This window comes from Homarus americanus, unplaced genomic scaffold, assembly GCF_018991925.1.
Source record: "Homarus americanus isolate GMGI-L3 unplaced genomic scaffold, GMGI_Hamer_2.0 scaffold22413, whole genome shotgun sequence".
Lineage (NCBI taxonomy): Eukaryota > Metazoa > Arthropoda > Malacostraca > Decapoda > Nephropidae > Homarus > Homarus americanus.
In genome coordinates, this window is record NW_024729477.1 from 567,501 (window position 1) to 586,696 (window position 19,196).

Genomic DNA, 19,196 nt, shown 5'->3' on the forward strand with positions numbered 1-19,196 from the left:
GTATAAACACAAAGAAGAAAAATGTTTACACACGCGTTTAGATCTAAGAGAGTTCTGTTGTCGTAAATATCTCCATAGCGTCACTGGAGCAGGGTCTCTTAATGTGTTTTTTTTTTGTAATGGGGAGGGAAGGAAGATGTATGTTATTGGGTAAGACGGTGAAATGTGTTTTTATGCTTGGGTTCACGACGAAAGGTGTTTGCTTGTGTGCTAATGGGGAAAAGAATAGTATTTTGGTGGCAATGGTCTGTGTTAACTTGAGACACACACACACACACACACACACACACACACACACACACACACGCACACACACACACACACACACTTCTTCCCACAGTACTAAGTAAAAGAGGTAAATATTTAGCTATTGTCAACCAGATGTAAGATTAGCAGTGCTGATAGCTTGACTGACTGACTGACTGACTGACTGACTGACTGACTGAATTACTTACTTACTTACTTACTTAATTACTTACTTTCTCGCATAACTTTTAGTCTAGTGGATTAACTGACAAACATACTGAAATAATTTTTTACCAGAGAGAGAGAGAGAGAGAGAGAAAAGAAGAGAAATGAAATACCCACAGCCAACACAGGTGTGAGCGTGTAAGCAGGTAGGACACAGCACCACCTGAGAATACCTGTAGGTGTAACAGTCGCTCCACCTGACCTGTAGTATGTTCTCACCTGCTTGACTGATATTGAACTTAATGTCACAAAGTTTAAGATTATATGTCTAGGATCTCTCTCTCTCTCTCTCTCTCTCTCTTTAAGGGCAGGAGTGAAGTGAGTTTGACCAGTCGTGTGTTCACCCTCGTCGTGTGGGCTTCATAGATCCGGGTCTGTTGGCTGCCTCCTAACAAAGTCCTGAAAGCAGATGTTTACCGTACATGAGAAGCTGGACACACACACACACACACACACACAGGTGGTGATTAAGTTTCTCCTCTCTCCATTTTCCTCCTCACCTCCCATTATTGTTCCCCATACACACCTATTCATTATCCACCCAATCCTCCATTCTTAACCCCATATCCTCCCATTGTACCCATCATAAACCTCATTCACCACACACCATCATACCTCCCCCCCCTCCTCCTCCTCCCCATTCACAACCATTCATCTTGTCTCCCCATTACATAAAAGTGAGCTGATAAAAGATGCGTAACAGGCTAATGATAACTTATCTGTGAATGTCATTAAGGAGATAACCCCTTGTATCCTGTTCTATACCCCCCCCCACCCCGTCTCTTCTTCACTATCGGAGTTTTTCCAAATACACTATAAACTTCCTTAGGTTAGGTTAGGTTTAGGTTTAGGTTAGGTAATCATTAGGTCAAATAAGCTGGGGTGGAGATTCTAAAGGTGATCCCATTAGCTTACCTGAGAGAAGGTGATCATATGAATTGTCAGTTTGTTATATTAAAGAAGTTAAAATATATAACTAATAAATACTGTTTAATGAGATTTGTTTTAGGTTTTTCCTAGTTAAAACTTGTGTAGTAAACTGCTATTAAATATTTGTATCTCTTTATCCATCATCAGTTAATTGTATACTAGTAACCTTCGTCTTAATTAAAATGAATAACTAAAAAAAAAATAAAAAATAAAAAAAAAGTCAAGATTTCAAGGTGTATTTTTTCGCATCATTTAAGTTATTGTAATTTAAAAGCTAATTGGAAATGTATTAATTTTCTTCAGATAGATGGATTTGTTAGTTGCCTTTAAAGATTGTTAATACTCATACAAGGTTCGACCATACTAGTACTGTTGTTGTTCTAGAGTATTCTATATTTAATTTTCTGGTTGGATAAGGTTTCAATTCAGAATGTACTTCGGTTTAATTCATATCCTTTTCCACATTCTACTAGCTACTATCCCATTCTTATTCCCATTCCTACTTCCCATTCCCACTCCCCACTCCTATTCCCCATTTCCCAATTACCACGATATACCCTAGTACCAATTTCTATATCGGCCATTCCCCCATACTCTCTCTCACTGCCAGTCATATCCCCATTCCCAATCCCATTCCCGTATACTAGCACCCACCCCCGCCCTCCCCTTCCCTATTCTCCAGCCCACCTGTGACCCCCATTCAGGTCATTACTTAACGACCAGTACATACAACACCCCAAAAAGCCTTTGTTTACTCACTGGCGAGAAAGACACGCCCAGGGCCGCTGTATTGACGTTAAGGGGGGAATAGGTTGTAATGTATTCTGCCGAGGACAACACGAACGCCTAAGTAATCCGAGTGGTAAGGCGACTCAGCACACTGTCTGTCGCGAACGGTGGAGTGGAGGCGGATTTCCTTCTGTAGGTGGGAGAGCTTGTGGGAGGTGTTAGGGAGGGCGTGTGCGCGTGTGGGTAGGGCGTGTGCGTGTGTGGGGAATGAGGTGTGTGTGTGTGTGTGTGGAGGGGAGTGAGGTGTGTGTGTATGTGGTTCATGAAGTCAACAAGGCCAGGAGTTGCCTGCAGTCCTTACAAGTACGGAATATTGTATTGCGAGAGTGTGTGTGTGTGTGTGTGTGTGTGTGTGTGTGTGTGTATATAAGTCTGTATGTATGCATGTGTGTGTACGTATAAGTGTATGTATAAGTGTATATGTATGTATAACAATGGAAAAATGAATAGTGAGAAAGAGGAACGATAGAAGATGCGGAGACATAGTAGAAATAAAAGAAAATAGTAGACATATAAACAGAAATAAGAGGATAAGGAAAGGAATGAAAAAAAAACAACAAAGAAGGAAAATAGCAGGTGAGTGATTAAGGTAATATTTATGGTGTAGGTAGCAGTGGTGGTAGTGAGAGAGGGTGTGGTTCGAGGACACCTGGGGGTTGGTGGTGGCCGTGAGCTTCACTCGTCCATCCGTCCGTCCACACCCAAACACCGTGTGTCAGGACCCTTACCTCGCCCCGCCCCGCCCCACCACGCCCAGCCCCACCCCACCCCGCCCCGCTAGCTCTTCCTGTTCCTCTTGTTTGTTGAGAACACACCACGAGGCTTGGCTGAATCCTGGTTTGTTATTTCACATCCCTTAATAAGAAAGTTTATTCATTTCCAGGTGACAAGAGAGAGTGGCTTAGGTTTGTGGCAAGATACCTTAAAGCCTTGTAGGTGGTGGTGAAGGGCGTGGTGGTGGTGGTGATGTGGGGGTGAAGGGCGTGGTAGTGGTGGTGATGTGGGGGTGAAGGACGTGGTAGTGGTGAGGGTGGTGGTGGTGGTGATGTGGTGGTGAAGGGCGTGGTGGTGGTGGTGATGTGGGGGTGAAGGGCGTGGTAGTGGTGGTGATGTGGGGGTGAAGGACGTGGTAGTGGTGGTGATGTAGGGGTGAAGGACGTGGTGGTGGTGGTGGTGATGTGGAGGTGAAGGACGTGGTGTAGTGGTGGTGATGTGGGGTGAAGGACGTGGTGGTGGTGGTGGTGATGTGGGGGTGAAGGACGTGGTGGTGGTGGTGATGTGGGGGTGAAGGACGTGGTGGTGGTGGTGGTGATGTGGGGGTGAAGGACGTGGTAGTGGTGGTGATGTAGGGGTGATGTTTGGGAGATCTTGGTAGTGATATGAGGGGGAAGAGCATGGCGTGATAGTGATGATGATGATGATGATGATGATGTGAAGGAGGACGTTTCACTGGAGACATGGACAAAAGGGCGTTGCCTCCTACCCTAGGGATTGGTGGCCTCCCTCACATGGACAAGCGGTTAGCATTGACCATGAATACCACGCCCTCACCCCACCACTTTTTACTCCCGGATATCGTCAGGCAGATCCTCCCCTTGCCTTCTTCAGGTTTTTTTTACATAAGGTGAATCTTCCGTGAAAGTGTTAGTATGATGGGAGTCTTAAATGAGCCTTGTGAGTCTTAGGAATGACTGTGGTGTGGTGTAGTGTGGTGTTGTGTGGTGTGTTGTGTGGTGTAGTGTGGTTTTGTGTGGTGTTGTGTAGTCTACCTGTAGTGTGGTGTGTGGTGTGAGGTGTAGTGTGGTTTTGTGTGGTGTGGTGTGGTGTAGTGCGTCGTGTAGTGTTATATAGTGTCGTATAGTTTGGTGTTGTGTGTAGTGTATTGTAGTGTAGTGTAGTGTAGTGTAGTGTAGTGTAGAGTAGAGTAGAGAAGGCTAATGTACTGTGGTGTGGTGTGGTGTAGTGTGTCGTGCTATGTAGTGTCGTATAGTGTTAAGGTAGTGTGTGGTATAATGTTGTGTAGTGTTGTGTAATGTGTAGTATAGTGTCGTGTAGTGTTGTGTAGTGTCGTGTTGTGTAGTGTTGTGTAGTGTGGTGTAGTGTCGTGTCGTGTTATGTAGTGTCGCGTAGTGTGGTGTAGTGTGTAGTATAGTGTTGTGTAGTGTTGTGTAATGTGTCGTGTAGTGTTGTGTAGTGTCGTGTAGTATAGCGTCGTGTCGTTTAGTGCATGGTGTAGTGTGTCGTACCTTTACTCCAGTGTTTTATCGTCTTAAAAGTGTCCCACATCTTTAATGATTATATGTTGGGAGGATCACTTAACCTGGGAGAGATTTTGAGGCTTTTTCCACCACACGTTATCGTAGGTCCTTTGCTAACCCTCATTTGGTCTTCTTCACACTGCTGTTTTGTCAATAAATATTACAATGTCCTGCTACTAGATTATAGTTTTGTGTGTTATGGAAATAAATGGTGAACATAGCAGGGAAATTGGGTTTATTTATCATGCCTTATGGGCAATAAAATAATATACAGATGTCGTTATATTGTACAGCGGGACTGCAGCGTCATTCTGCCACTATCACCGGTAGTGTCAGCTGACGCCGCCTCCCGAGGGAGACTCAGTATGAGGCGACGGGGCCAGCCAGGTGAGCAGCGCCATAGGGGGAGACAGCACCATGAGCAACAGCACCTACGGAATAAACAGCAGGAACAGCAGCGACGTGGTGCTGTACGGGGACGGGATGGGCATAGGGTGCGGGCACAGCGTAGGGCTGGGGCACGGCGTAGGGCTGGGGCACGGCGTAGGGCTCGGGCACGTACTGGTGGTGAATGGGAGTGACTTCCTTGGTCTTGTAGACAGGCTTGGGTACGGCAACGTCGTAGGTCTTCTCGATGATCTTAAGCTCGGGGCGAACCTCAGTGATCTGGGGAGTGTAGGAGACGACGGGGCGACCAAGAGCCTTGACGGGCGTGCGCTGGACCAGCAGCTCAGGGGCGGGGGCGTCCCCAGCGGGTACGGGCGCCGGGATGTTGAGGTTGAAGTTAGAGTAAGCCACAGCGGCAGGGGCCACAGCCACATGTGCGGGGATCTCGACGGCCTTTAATGTGGGAGCCACAGCCAGAGGAGCGTGAGCCACAGCCAAGGGGGCGTGGGCCACAGCCAGGGGGGCGGGGGCAGAGAAGACGGGAAGACTCTTTACGTTAACCTCAACAGGAGCTGGCTCTGGGAAGGTCTGTGTCACCTGACGAAGCTCACCCTGGACGGCGTACCCGGGCACGGCGGCTGCCACAGCAGGAGCCACGGCCACTGCCTCGCCTACTGTCTTAAAGTGGACACCAGCAGGCACGTGAGCCGTCACCTCTTGCTGCACGGCCAGGGGCGCGCCATGGAAGGCCACAGTGCCCGCTGCATATGTTGGGGCCGCCACACACCCAGCCACCAAGAAGGGAAGCAGCACCTGGAAAGAAATGACCTTTATTTGGGTGTTCACAGATTACTTAAATATGAACCGTGCAGCAAAAGTTGTATCAACACCTTCAACCTTCAGTAGTTTGTACAAATCTTACATGGCAACAGGAAGGTGTTCAATACTAACTAACCCGAACATGTAAAATATACCGTGTGTGTGTGTGTGTGTGTGTGTGTGTGTGTGTGTGAGTAGCTGTATATTCAAGCACTCACACTGAAACATGTACGGACATCCTCGTAGACTTTTAACACATCACATTATTGTATGAATCGGTGACGGACACTTAAACCGAGTCACTTCAACTTGCTTATAATCACGTTAAGTACACATAGGAAACTCATCTCATCCTCCGAGTGTTGATGGCATGCTGGCCTCTGAAAGATAACACGAACCAACTAACCTAACAGCCCAATCTAACCCAATGATCTTAGACTTTTCCCATTAGTGGAGTTAAGTGCCATAGTCCCTACAGCTCTCATATATCAAACAAACATCCGGAGCTGCTCTCAGTATTATAAAACTAACGCATGAAAGTGATGTTAACTAATACCAAAGACATATTATTAACTTAAGCTGAAAGTATCGATAATAAGTTAACATATACCTGTAAGTGGTGGATAAAACACAGGACCACTTAAGTAACTATTATAAAACAGGACCACTTAAGTAACTACTATAAAACACAGGACCACTTAAATAACAACTATATCGAACTACGAACGAAAGAGACACTATTGGAACCACATGGACGACTCACCAGGGGATTCATGTCGTCAGGAGGGCGTCGTAGTTCTGGCCTGCCTAGGGATGGTCGTGAAAGGTTTATATAGGGAGATGCCACCACCACCCGTCCTTGTGTAGGTTAAGACCACGCCCTACACACCTGCCCCCTGAGGCATCCACCGTTCACCTCCATCCTGGGCACTCACTAGCTCCTCCTCCTCCTCCTCTTTCTCCTCCTCCTGCATCTCTCATTACTGACTCACCTCACCTTACCTCTTTGTGTGTGTGTGTGTGTGTGTGTGTGTGTGTGTGTGTGTGTGTGTGTGTGTGTGTGTGTGTGTGTGTATGTGTAGATTTGGATTCACTGGGTCTGTTAAGCCACTCTGCTGCGTCTGTTTTGATTGTAAACGAATTCTTAAAACAGTTGTGTAAAAATCTTCTCTTTTTTTGTTAACGTTGCTAAAAGATTTTGTTATTGTTGTCATCAAAGTTATATTGATTTCTGTTGTTATTTACCTGAGGATTGGATACACCAGCTTATTTCACCTGAAGATTAATCACCCTAACGTTAACTGGAGGGGAATAGGTTAGTTTATGAAAGGTAAAGTTAAGCTGGAATAGTTTAGGTTAGGCGAGTGTTAGGGAATATCTAATCTTCAGGTGAAATAAGCTGGAATATCTAATCTTCAGGTGAAATAAGCTGGAATATCTAATCTTCAGGTGAAATAAGCTGGAATATCTAATCTTCAGGTAAAATAAGCTGGAATATTTAATCTTCAGGTGAAATAAGCTGGAATATCTAATCTTTAGGTGAAATAAGCTGGAATATCTAATCTTCAGGTGAAATAAGCTGGAATATCTAATCTTCAGGTGAAATAAGCTGGAATATTTAATCTTCAGGTAAAATAAGCTGGGGTGTCTAATCTTCCGGTAAAATAAGCTGGGATATCTAATCTTCAGGTGAAATAAGCTGGAATATTTAATCTTCAGGTAAAATAAGCTGGGGTGTCTAATCTTCAGGTAAAATAAGCTGGGATATCTAATCTTCAGGTGAAATAAGCTGGAATATCTAATCTTCAGGTGAAATAAGCTGGAATATTTAATCTTCAGGTAAAATAAGCTGGGGTATCTAATCTTCAGGTGAAATAAGCTGGAATATCTAATCTTCAGGTAAAATAAGCTGGAATATCTAATCTTCAGGTAAAATAAGCTGGAATATCTAATCTTCAGGTGAAATAAGCTGGAATATCTAATCTTCAGGTAAAATAAGCTGGAATATCTAATCTTCAGGTGAAATAAGCTGGAATATCTAATCTTCAGGTAAAATAGCTGTATTAATCTTCAGGTAAAATAAGCTGAATATCTAATCTTCAGTAAATAAGTGGTGTTAATCTTCAGGTAAAATAAGCTGGTGTCTAATCTTCGGTAAATAAGCTGGAATATCTAATCTTCAGGTAAAATAAGCTGGAATATCTAATCTTCAGGTGAAATAAGCTGGAATATCTAATCTTCAGGTAAAATAAGCTGGAATATCTAATCTTCAGGTGAAATAAGCTGGAATATCTAATCTTCAGGTAAAATAAGCTGGAATGTCTAATCTTCAGGTAAAATAAGCTGGAATATCTAATCTTCAGGTAAAATAAGCTGGAATATCTAATCTTCAGGTGAAATAAGCTGGGGTGTCTAATCTTCAGGTGATCCATTATTTAATATGTACAGCATTCACGTTGGAGATCTGATAGAGTAAAATAAGTATTATCAATAACTCATTTCAAACTTCTAATTATTCTAAAGATATTTTCAGTGTTAAGCAGTTCAGGTCTGGCCTCTTCAAAGATGTCATTACGTAACCTAACCTAACCTAACCTAACCTAACCTAACCTAACCTAACCTAACAGAACTGTACCACCCATTTTACGATGGCCAAAACGTGTTCCGCCTTCAGGAGATGAGCAGCGTTGGTCCCGGAGATGTGGTAGTAGTGGTGGTGGTGGTGGTGGTGGTAAGGCGTCACCCACTCGGATCAACCAAAGGGTATTACTCCCTTCAACACTAACTTGTTTTCTTGTATGTCTAAATCTCTCTCTCTCTCTCTCTCTCTCTCTCTCTCTCTCTTTAAATGGAGGCTATAAATAGAGGTGGTGTGTAGGTTTGATCTCTATTCCATGTTAGTCGTCTAAGAGTGCGTGTAGGCGTATGGAGGCGTCGGTGTGGGAACTCTTGTTATTTACCTCTGTTACGTAATGGGGGTGTTTGGTACGAGAACATCCTGGAGGGGGGTTAAGGGCAGAGTATACACTAGTTGGGAAGTGTATGAAGTATATCGTAAGAGTATGAAGTATATCGTAAGAGTATGAAGTATATCGTAAGAGTATGAAGTATATCCTCCATTACGAAATGAATCACACGATATAAATCACAATCTGGTTTTCCCGATATAATTGTGATTTTTTTATAATTTAACAAGATTTATTTGTAGGTTATGACAACATTCCTTGGCTCTCCATGTAGACAAAACGTAGATTTTATTATTAAAATTATTAAACTTATTTTTTTTCGTCTTAAAACATCAAATACTTATACAAGAAGAGAGTTGTAAGGTGTAATAAATTCTCAGTACCTCATAACATCGAGTCATCAACATTATATGAGATTAAAATTGAGACTTTATTAACTTTATTTACCCAGATTAATGCAGATACAACGTCACCATCAACAACAATAGCAATGGATGAGTCTTTAGAGTACAGTGGATGAGTCCTTAGAGTACAATGGATGAGTCTTTAGGGTACAATGGATGAGTCTTTAGAGTACAATGGATGAGTCTTTAGAGTACAATGGATGAGTCTTTAGGAGTACAATGGATGAGTCTTACATGGATGGTCTTTAGAGTACAATGGATGAGTCTTTAGAGTACAATGGATGAGTCTTTAGAGTACAATGGATGAGTCTTCAGAGTGCTGGAGATCGCTCGAAGATGTCTATAGTATAGGGTAGGAGGGTAGGAGTTGAAAGTCGTGGTTCCCCTTCACATACAAGGTCCTAGAGGCCCCCACCCATCCTTCGTGGCGTTGTCCTGTACCCTAGGAAGACGCCCTATAGTCCAGGCTTGGCAACAGTGTGTGTGTGTGTGTGTGTGTGTGTGTGTGTGTGTGTGTGTGTGTGGACGTCCTACCCCTCCCATCCTCAAGGCTATGGAGGGAAGTTTAGAGGCCAGACGAACGATTCCACATGACCGATGAAAAAGTGCGACAAAAACCCGTTGCTCTGGATCTTGGTGAGGCGTCTGCTGAGAGGGACTTGTACGGTCCTGGGTAGGGAGATGTTGAGTGGTGTGGGAGGAGTGAGTGGTGTGGGAGGGGTGAGTGGGTGTGGGGGAATGAGTGGTGTGGGAGGGGTTAAGGGTGAGTTTTGTAGGAGGGGCTAGAGGTAAGTGTTGTGGGGGGGTTAGGTTAGGTTAGGTTAGGTTAGGTTAGGTTAGGTTAGGTTAGGCAAGTAGTATTAGATTAAGTCAGAAGTATAAGTACTATTAAAAGATTACTTAAGAATTATGCCCCATCTGATATCATTCCATGTAGTTGGGATCTGCCGTTTACGACCTGTACTTAGAGTGTATTACACAGATGGCTCATGTAAGGACTGGGCCATTGTGGGGTAACGAGAGAAGGGTTTATGTCGTGGCCTCAAATAAACACTAACAATAAACCGGGTGAGAACTGAGAGAGAGAACCCACCTGAGTGTGATCATAACCTAACCTAACCTAACCTAACCTAACCTAACCTAACCTAACTTAATTGTCGTGGTATTGATATTATTATTTTTGTGTTTTGAAAGGGTAATATTTTTTTTATATTTGGATTTATGTGTTAGTTGATAGAATTTTGTGGCGTTTTGACTGCGTTGGAAAATCTACAGGTAGTTGTAATGGGTGTGGAAATTAATTCAAGAATAGAGTGAAAATAGACTCGGTCCTGCCTGGAGGTCCCGGCGGGGGGTAAGAGAAACAAGAATAGTTATATACATAAAGTGTTGTTTTTAAACAGTCGTTCAGGTTTCATACACTCCCATCTCAGGAGACGCTCAAGATGCATCTCTGGCAAACTTGGGAACAAGCAAGAAGTTAGCTTTTTTCTTCCCAGGTAAGAGTTCACAAACTTGGTAAACTGGCAGTGGGAAGAGTATGTGCTGACAATGGTGTGTCATGAGGGCACCCACAGTACCTCGCCTCACACCAAACTTGTGTTCCTCGCCTTAAAAAGAATGTGTTGGCGATTCCAAACTTTTGTGTGCCAAAGGATGCGGGATACTTTTTTTTTGTTATTAAGCTTAGCAAGGAAGTTTACGTGTGTTTTTATTTTATAAGTAAGAATCAGAAAACTTGTTCTCGTTAACCAGAGTGCCTCGTTCTTTTCCAATTAAGTGTGTGTACATAGTGATGAATATTTGAGTGAAAATAAACTTAATCTACGAGAAACTGAACCAAAACGTTTTATACCGAAAAAGAGTTTGCCAGAATAAACTTCACTCGAACATATTTGCAAGTTTTTTGTTTGAAGCTCTTTGTTTAAAGCTCTGAAGTACAGTATAGTTTATCCTTGATGCCGTGTTTTTTGTATGTTGTGTTTTTTTTCTCAAAGGGAAATCGTTTGGTTCTGTGTCTATGGTGTCCTTTTTTTTTTTCTTTCTTTTTTTTTTTTCAGTAACATACAATAGTCGTTTGTTTATGTATAAGTCGAGAGAGTTGATGTAGGCTATGTCATTAACAAACAGACACTTTCCTCTGGCTCCTTTAAATGACTCAATACTCTGCGTGCACAGCTATACCAGGTAAGGCTAAAAGTAATTTGGACCTGACCTGACACTTCTGACTCGAGCAAATTAACACCGAGTGGGATTACGAGATCCTACTGGGAAATGTGTACATAAACTCGTGTAGCTATAAAGTAGTGTGTGTGTGTGTGTGTGTGTGTGTGTGTGTGTGTGTGTGTGTGTGTGTGTGTGTGTGTGTGTGTGTGGTACCTCCTGATGTAGCCCCAAGCACCTACAGGAGGAAGATGAGTAACTAACTCCCTCCTGCATGAGTCACCCCTAGACGGGAAGCTTAAGTAATTGACTTATTTATAACTATTAGAACCTCACCTTAACACGTCATCACCATTTATAAACGCAGAGTTATTAAAGATGGGTCATTAATACTAATATCCTCACGTAATTAAATATTTATGTCTTCAAACAATTTTCCACGTAATAAAAAAGAAAAAAAAGGCTATTATTTGTCTCTCTTTTTCTTGGATAAATTTACGCTTCACTATGTGTTTATATGTGTCTTTACCGAAAAACCACAAACTTTTATACCATGTTTACGTTTTGATACACTTGGGTAAAAAAAAAAACGCATAATTAGAGAAGTTTATGTAAATCGTGAACCTGGAGGAGGTTAAAGATATTCCTGTCAGGGGAGAGGAAAAAAATACTTGCTTTCATGTAATCTTTTTTTTTTTTTTTGCCGAGGGAGGCCGAGGAGGTCGAGGGAGGCCGAGGGAGGTCGAGGAGGCCGAGGGGAGGCCGAGGGAGGTCGAGGGAGGCCGAGGGCCGAGGGAGGTCAAATTAAATTCCAGGGTATTCATCCATGATATTAAGATAACCCTGGAGTACGTCATTTCTCTCTCTCCCTCCCCACTCCCTCACTCTCTGTCTGTCATCTCTTTTATTTCCTCTTTCCCTCACCTCCGTCTCACTAACGCTATCCTTCCCTCATATCATCCTTCTCTCCTCCCTCATTCACACACACACACACACACACACACACTCCTCCCTCCTCCTTCCCCTCCCTAGGGAGGTGAGGTTGATGGGCAGGCAAGATGGTGAGGCAATTCAGAAGAAGAGTGAGATATGAGAGAGAGAGAGAGAGAGAGAGAGAGAGAGAGAGACAATAACAACACACCAGACATTGAAGTAAAAGCTTCTTTATGAGTTTTCTTACTTGAAATATTATAGATTTCGATTATTTGTTTCATTCATTACATTCAGCAGAGTGTTTTTCCCTCCCTTCCTCCCTTCCTCCCTTCCTCCCTCCGTCCCTTCCTCCCTCCTTGGACACCCTGTATATATTACGAGTAGATACCCATCCACTGGAAAGTATTAGACCCTTTGTTTTTTTTTCCACAGTCCTTTGCTTTTTTTTCCACGGTCCTTGATTTTTTTCCCACGGTCCTGGCTTTTTTCCGACGGTTCCTTTGTTTTTCCACGGTCCTGTTTTTTTTCCATTTCTTTCCAATCTTTTGCTTTTTCCCACGGTCTTATTTTTCCATGGCCTTTGCTTCTTTCCTACCCTCTCACTTCTTCCCACACACCTCTCACTTCTTTCCCACACGCCTCTCACTTCTTTCCCACCTTCGCTTCTTTCCCACTCCCCTCTCGCCTTCCCCTTTCTTTTATCACCAAGAGACTCCCTGATGTAAGACCTCTCAGTTTATGACCTCTGTATGTTAAGAAGACGGAAGAGGGCTCTCACCCCCGTCTCTCTTATGCTCCTCTGCCTCCCATGTTCTTCCTGTTTTGTTATTATTATTATTTATTATTATTTATTATTATTATTATTATTATTACGATTATTATTATTATTATTATTATTATTTTATTTTTCCACCAAAATTCAGCCCTAATGGGAGATGTTTTAAATGAGTTAAACGTAATTAAATGAAGGAGTTTGGGAAAATTAGTGTTAACAGGTATATATACTGTACATACATACATACATACATACATACATACAGTTTATGAGGTAGAGATCAAAATTTAAAAAAAAAATCCCCATCGATTAATTAGAATGGAAAAACTACACAGACGGTTCAATTGTGTTTTGTACCGAGTGTTAGTTGATGTCATGCTCATGTGAGATGGACTTATAATGAGGTGTTTAATAAGGCTCATTTGACTATTATGCTTCAACACTGCTCAATGATCCGTTTCTTTATTTGTTTCTTGAGTAACGAGTCACTCCTCTCCTTTACTTCTCGAGTTTCTCCTCCTCCTTCAACTCTCCTTTGACCTCCTTCTGACTTTAATATCCTGCTCCTTTATGTTAATATATTACCGGGATTCTTGCATCACCTTCTTAGCCTTCCTTCCTTGCCTTCCTTCCTTCCTTCCTTCCTTCCTTCCTTCCTTCCTTCCTTCCTTCCTTCCTTCTTCCTTCCTTCCTTCCTTCTTCCTTCTCCTCACCTTCCTTCCTTCCTTCCTTCTTCCTTCCTTCCTTCCTTCAGGTTAGCATTTAAAATTTATATAGCGTTAATCTCCTGGTGTTATTTAGGTTCGGGTTAGGTTATACGTTAGAGAAATAGGTTAGGTTACATAGAGAGGTTAGGGTTAGTTACGTTAGGTTAGGGGGAGGTAGGTTAGGGTTGTGGACGTTAGAGTAGGTTAGGTGGTTACGTTAGGTTAGAGTAGGGGGGTTACGTCGTTAGAGTAGGTTAGGGTTAGGTACGTTAGGTTAGAGTAGTTAGGGGTTATTACGTTAGGTAGGGGAGTAGGTTAGGGTTAGGTTACGTTAGGTTAGAGTAGGTTAGAGTAGGTTAGAGTTAGGTAGGCTGTATGCATTGATCCTAACTGATCCTAGACAATGGTATACAGGTTTCAGTTAATGGTTTGTAGGTTAGGATGGTGAGGAGGTGTTCCTCTCAGTGGATTGTAAGGTTACAGTAGGCGATAGTCAGGATACAGGTGATAGTCAGGCCACAGAAGAGAGTGGGTCACAGAAGCGATAGTCAGGCCATAGAAGCAATGCAGGCCACAGAAGGATAGGTGCCAGAAGGATGTCAGCTCACAGAAGATGTGGCCAGAAGGATAGTCAGGCCATAGAAGCAATAGGCAGACCACAGAAGCGATAGTCAGGCCATAGAAGCGATAGTCAGGCCACAGAAGCGATAGTCAGGCCACAGTGATAGTCAGGCCACAGAAGATATAGTCAGGCCACAGAAGCAATAGTCAGGCCACAGAACTCATCGATATGTATAGAACACAGAGGAAAATATTGCCTCATAGGACCAGCAAAGGCAAGTCTCTCGGCTTCATTAAACTGACTGAACTCAAATTTCCCACAATAATATATTTACAGTATTTACCATAAGAGAGGTGGCAGGTAATACAGGGCACTTGTTAGACTAGTTGCAAATATTATATTATATTGCATGTGGTCCCTCCCTTTCCTTCTCCTTTCCCTACTCTTTTTCCTCTCTCTTCTCTACTGTCTTTCCCTCTACTCTTTTCCCTTCTCCCTTCCCTATTCTCTTCTCTCCTCCCTTTCCTACAGGCTTCCCTTAACTCTTTCCTCCTTCCTTCTCTCCTCCCTCCCCTCCCTTCCCTTCCTCCTCTTCCCTACTACCCTCCTACCCTCCTTCCCTCTTCCCATCACTCCTCCCTTCCCTTCCTCTCTCCCACTCCTTTCCCCCCTAGTGACCATATTGAAAGAACAACCAGATACACCGAACCAGTCCATATCGGGTCACTACACAAATTTGTATTTCTTGAATCGAGCACCAAACTTGAGGTGAATATTTTATGGTTAAGAGATGGTGTTGGATCCACACACACACACACACACACACACACACACACACACACACACACACACACACACACACACACACACACACGTCGGTTGTAACACCTCGTCTCCCTATGAGTTATATATCTGTCTTTACGAGAGAGTATTGGCGGGTGTTTCATCATTGTAAACAGGTAATGGCGGCTTCAGGAGGTATATGTCTTGTAGTGAAGATGTTGGGTTATATATTACAAGTTGTTTTTTGTTATTGTTGTTGTTGTTGCTGTTCTTCTTCTTCTTCTTCTAAAAGAGTAAACTTATGTAAGAGGTGAAAACATTAATATTTCAGAAGCATTATTAACGAAGACGATAATAATTTTGAAGGTGAAAAAATATTGAGATAAAATTATAAAATAACGAGGAAAGAAAGAAAGAAAAATTGTAGTTAGTTTTAAAAGCTGCTCTTTATATCATTGTTACTCAGGCGTTATATCCGGGTATAGTTGTATATTGTTAAAGAAGATTGAAGGATTAACCTGTATAAATGGATTACCGTAGGGATTAAGCTCAGGTGTGACATATTTACATTACTCCACATGATATATTGTCATTTAAAACACACCAGTATTACCATCTACTTTTAAACAAGTTGTACAATGTGATTAAAAAACAAAATAGTTTACCTTAAGTCTGTTATACTGAGAATTCGTGTTTGTGTTCACTATCAAGTATGACTCTAAGTTGATGGTGATGAGAGTATAGTGAAGCTCCAAGATGCAGGTGTGATGTAGGTCGACCAGTAGGGGGTGGGAGGGGGAGTTGTTGTACTGTATGCAAATGAAGGAAGAGCATTGGAAACGAAAAAGTGAATTCCATTAACCTGTCGGGCCATTTAGGACAGTGGGGAGACAACATTGATTCACACTTCCTCAAACTAAAAATCAGATACCTGGTACCCATCCAAAGCTGGGTCGACTCGAGGTGCCCAGGGTGCAAACTGACTAGCAATACCTTAGGAGTTGTGGTGAGTGGTGTAATTGCTGTATCCACTCTGCTAAGGGACAACATTGTCAACCAGTCGAATTATAACGATGTTTCTTAATTAAGTCATTTTTATACAGTTTTAGAGTCGTGTGTGTGTGTGTGTGTGTGTGTGTGTGTACGTCTTGTTAGCGCAGTGTTATTTAGTAGTTCACGAGGTCTCTCTGTCTCTCCTCCTCTCTCTCTCTTTACTTTCTTACTTCCCTCTCTCCTGTTATCTACTCTCCTTTTAACTCCCTACTTTACCCTCTCCTCCTCTCTCACAACCTTTCTTTTCATCTATCTCACATTATCTCTTTTTCCTCCTTCTTTCTCCCATCTTCCTTCACACATTCTCTCTTACCTTCCTTCCTCCTCCTTTCTAACCACGTTTCACTCTACCTTCTTTCTCTTCCTCCCACACCTCCCTTCCCTCTCTTCCTAACACCCCCCCCTTCCGCTATCCTCCCTTCCTTCACATATTCACCTTCCCCCTACCCCCCTTTCCTCCTCCTCCTTCCCACATTTCTCTTTCCCTTTCATTCCTTTCACTTTCCTCTTATTCCTTTCATTCCCATTCCTCCTTTCCCTCTCATTCCACACTTTATCTTTCCTCCTCCTCTTACCCTCTCCACCACCCACTCCTCCCACCTCTTCCACTCCCATTTGCTTCCTCCTCGTCTTCCTCTTCCTCCTCCTCCTCCTCCTCCTCCTCCCCAATAACTAGAAAATAACAGAGGCTTTCGAGAATGGGGAATAGCCAATAATGTTAATCGCTCTGAGACTCGTAAGGGAGTTAATGATGGCCAATACTGTGTGTTTATAGTTTGTGGCCACTTGCGGAGGAGGGAGGCCATCTCACCCCACCCCCTCCCCCACCCCTCCCCCCCCCCTCTCTCCCCTTCAATATATACACGTACGGGTTGTGTATTATATGTGGTCTGTTGTGTATAGTTTGGGTCTTTAAATCATATTTTTTGTGTTAGTAAACGTATTATTTATGTTTAGGTGTGTGTGTGTGTGTGTGTGTGTGTGTGTGTGTATCTCAAGGTGTCACGTGGTTTTCCTATGTGTTTGGTTTAACTTTGCACACACACACACACACACACACACACACACACACACACACACACACACACACACACACACACACACACACACACACTATGGTTTACCTCATAGCTACATTATCCGTGAAGAACCATCGCCATGTTTCTTTATCTCTTCAAAATTTGCGATGTGAATTTCTCTCCCTCCTCTCCCTTCCTTCCTTCCCTTTCACCTCTCTCCCTCCCTTCCCTCCTTTCCCCCTCCCCATTCCACCTGTCTCCTCCCTCCCCTCCTCCTTCCCTTCTACCTCTCTCCTCCCCCTCTCCCCCTCTTCCACCTCTCCACCCCTCTTCTTTATCCCTCCCTCCGCCACAAGATTTATGTAATGCTCTCTCCTCGTGTCTTGTGGACCAGCGTTCTAAACATACACCCGAAGATTTGTGCTTATAACCCTGTCGCCAGCTTGTATTACACCCAGGTAAATAACATCACATATGCAGTTTACGCTTGGCTGCATGTTTATGTCCAAGTTTAGGGGGTGGGGGAGGGGAGTGGGGTGTAGTAAATTCTTTCCACGAACTGTCTCTTTTGTCATAAATTTCTCATATGGAGCAAACTTCTTCCATGATTCATGAGACGTCTTGGATGTCTGTGATTGGTAGGCTTCATGAGTTTGTTGATAGGTGAAGCTTCATAAGTGCAATGGTGCTTGAAGCTTAATGATTTCCTGTGATTTATGGGGTCTTGTAGTCCCTGTGATCTATCAAGCTTCAAGGTGCCCATATGATTCGTGAGGCTTCAAAGGTCTTTATCATTCATGAGGCTTCAGTGCTTCTTGTCATTAACGAGGCTTCAGTGCTTCTTGCCATTAGCGAGGCTTTAATGGCCCTAAAGATTCGTAAGGCTTCATGACTATCCCAATATTGCCAAGGCTACAACCCCCTCCCACAGTGTATGAGTCCATTCCATGAATTTGTCATAGAAAGATAACTCACTCCCATGATTCCTCGTAGCCTCTTGGTACAGCTAGTAGCTCTCTTGAGGTAGTCTTGGATGGGCAGATCTTACTCAGCCAGCCAGCCAGCGAGTCAGCCAGCCAGCCAGCCAGCCAGCCAGCCAGCCACTCTCACCACTGACAAGGCAAGTTCAGATACATTAACATCCTTTGACGTTTTTCCTATGATTGTTTTTTTTAATCTTTAAATTTTTTAATTTTTTTCTCGTTCTTGGAGAAGTTTTTTTTCTCGGGGTATTTTTAAATGGAGGAAATTTTATATCTTATTTTTTTTTTTTTTTTTTTAACTTTGTAATCTTGAGACAAGACCCGAGGCCAAAGTGTAGTTGGCTCCCAGTGTGCGGTGAATGTTTGATGAGATGGCTCTGTCTGTCCCTCTCTCTTCTTTCTCTCTCTTTTTTTTTTCATTTCTTGCTTTCATTTACCATTATTCCTCCCCCCCTTGCCTGTGCTCTCGTCATTATATTATTTCCTTATGTATTATTTTATCCATTCTTTTCTTTCTCTTTCGCTCATTGTATTTTCTTTTCCATGTTTTTCCTCTTTCTCTCTCTTTTCCCGTTCCCTTTCATCTACCTTCTTCCCTCTTTGCCCGTTCCTTTCCTCTTCCTCCTTTCCTCTTTAACTTTTCCCTTCCCCTCTCTTTTTGCCCTTCCTCTTTCCTCCTTCCTCTCTCTTCCCTTTTCCCCTTTCCTCTTCCTCCCCCTTCCTCTTCCTCTATCCCCCCTCCTCTCTCCCCCTTCCTCTTTGTCTATCACGTTTACAATGTCATTAGAACACAGTAACACAAAGAGAAAATTTAATCTCCTGATTATTTATCTGAGTAATAAATCCCTCTTAAATCTTAACTAATCCTCTGTTCTAACTACAAAAGGATTGATTATTTGTACCCAGTGGATTTTATGACGTATGAGAGAAAGAGAAGAAGCATTAGCGTCTCTCTCTCTCTCTCTCTCTCTCTCTCTCTCTCTCTCTCTCTCTCTCTCTCTCTCTCACAAGAAATTTAAGACGGTAAACAAAGGCTGGATTAAATTAGATAGTAACTGGGTACAAAATTTTATGTTGTGTCGTGTTGTGTTGAGTTGTTTTGTGTTGTGTTGTGTCGTGTACAGTGTTGCGTCGTGTTGTGTCGTGTATAGTGTTGTGTCGTGTATAGTGTTGTGTCGTATCGTGTCGTTTATG

The 19,196-nt window shown here is 42.9% G+C and overlaps 1 protein-coding gene across 1 annotated transcript in view; it reads right to left on the bottom strand.

Moving 5' to 3' along the window:
* The window catches only part of LOC121866736 (calphotin-like), a 12,136-nt gene extending 5,619 nt beyond the window's left edge, over positions 1 to 6,517 (bottom strand). Inside the window, exons 1-2 of the mRNA XM_042366435.1 lie at positions 6,418 to 6,517; positions 4,880 to 5,648 (exon numbers count right to left, since the gene is read on the bottom strand). Coding sequence (XP_042222369.1) covers positions 4,880 to 5,648; positions 6,418 to 6,429 — 781 coding nt within the window. The 5' untranslated portion in view covers positions 6,430 to 6,517. The remainder of the gene's footprint in view (positions 1 to 4,879; positions 5,649 to 6,417) is intronic.
* Between the last annotated feature and the right edge of the window lie 12,679 nt (positions 6,518 to 19,196).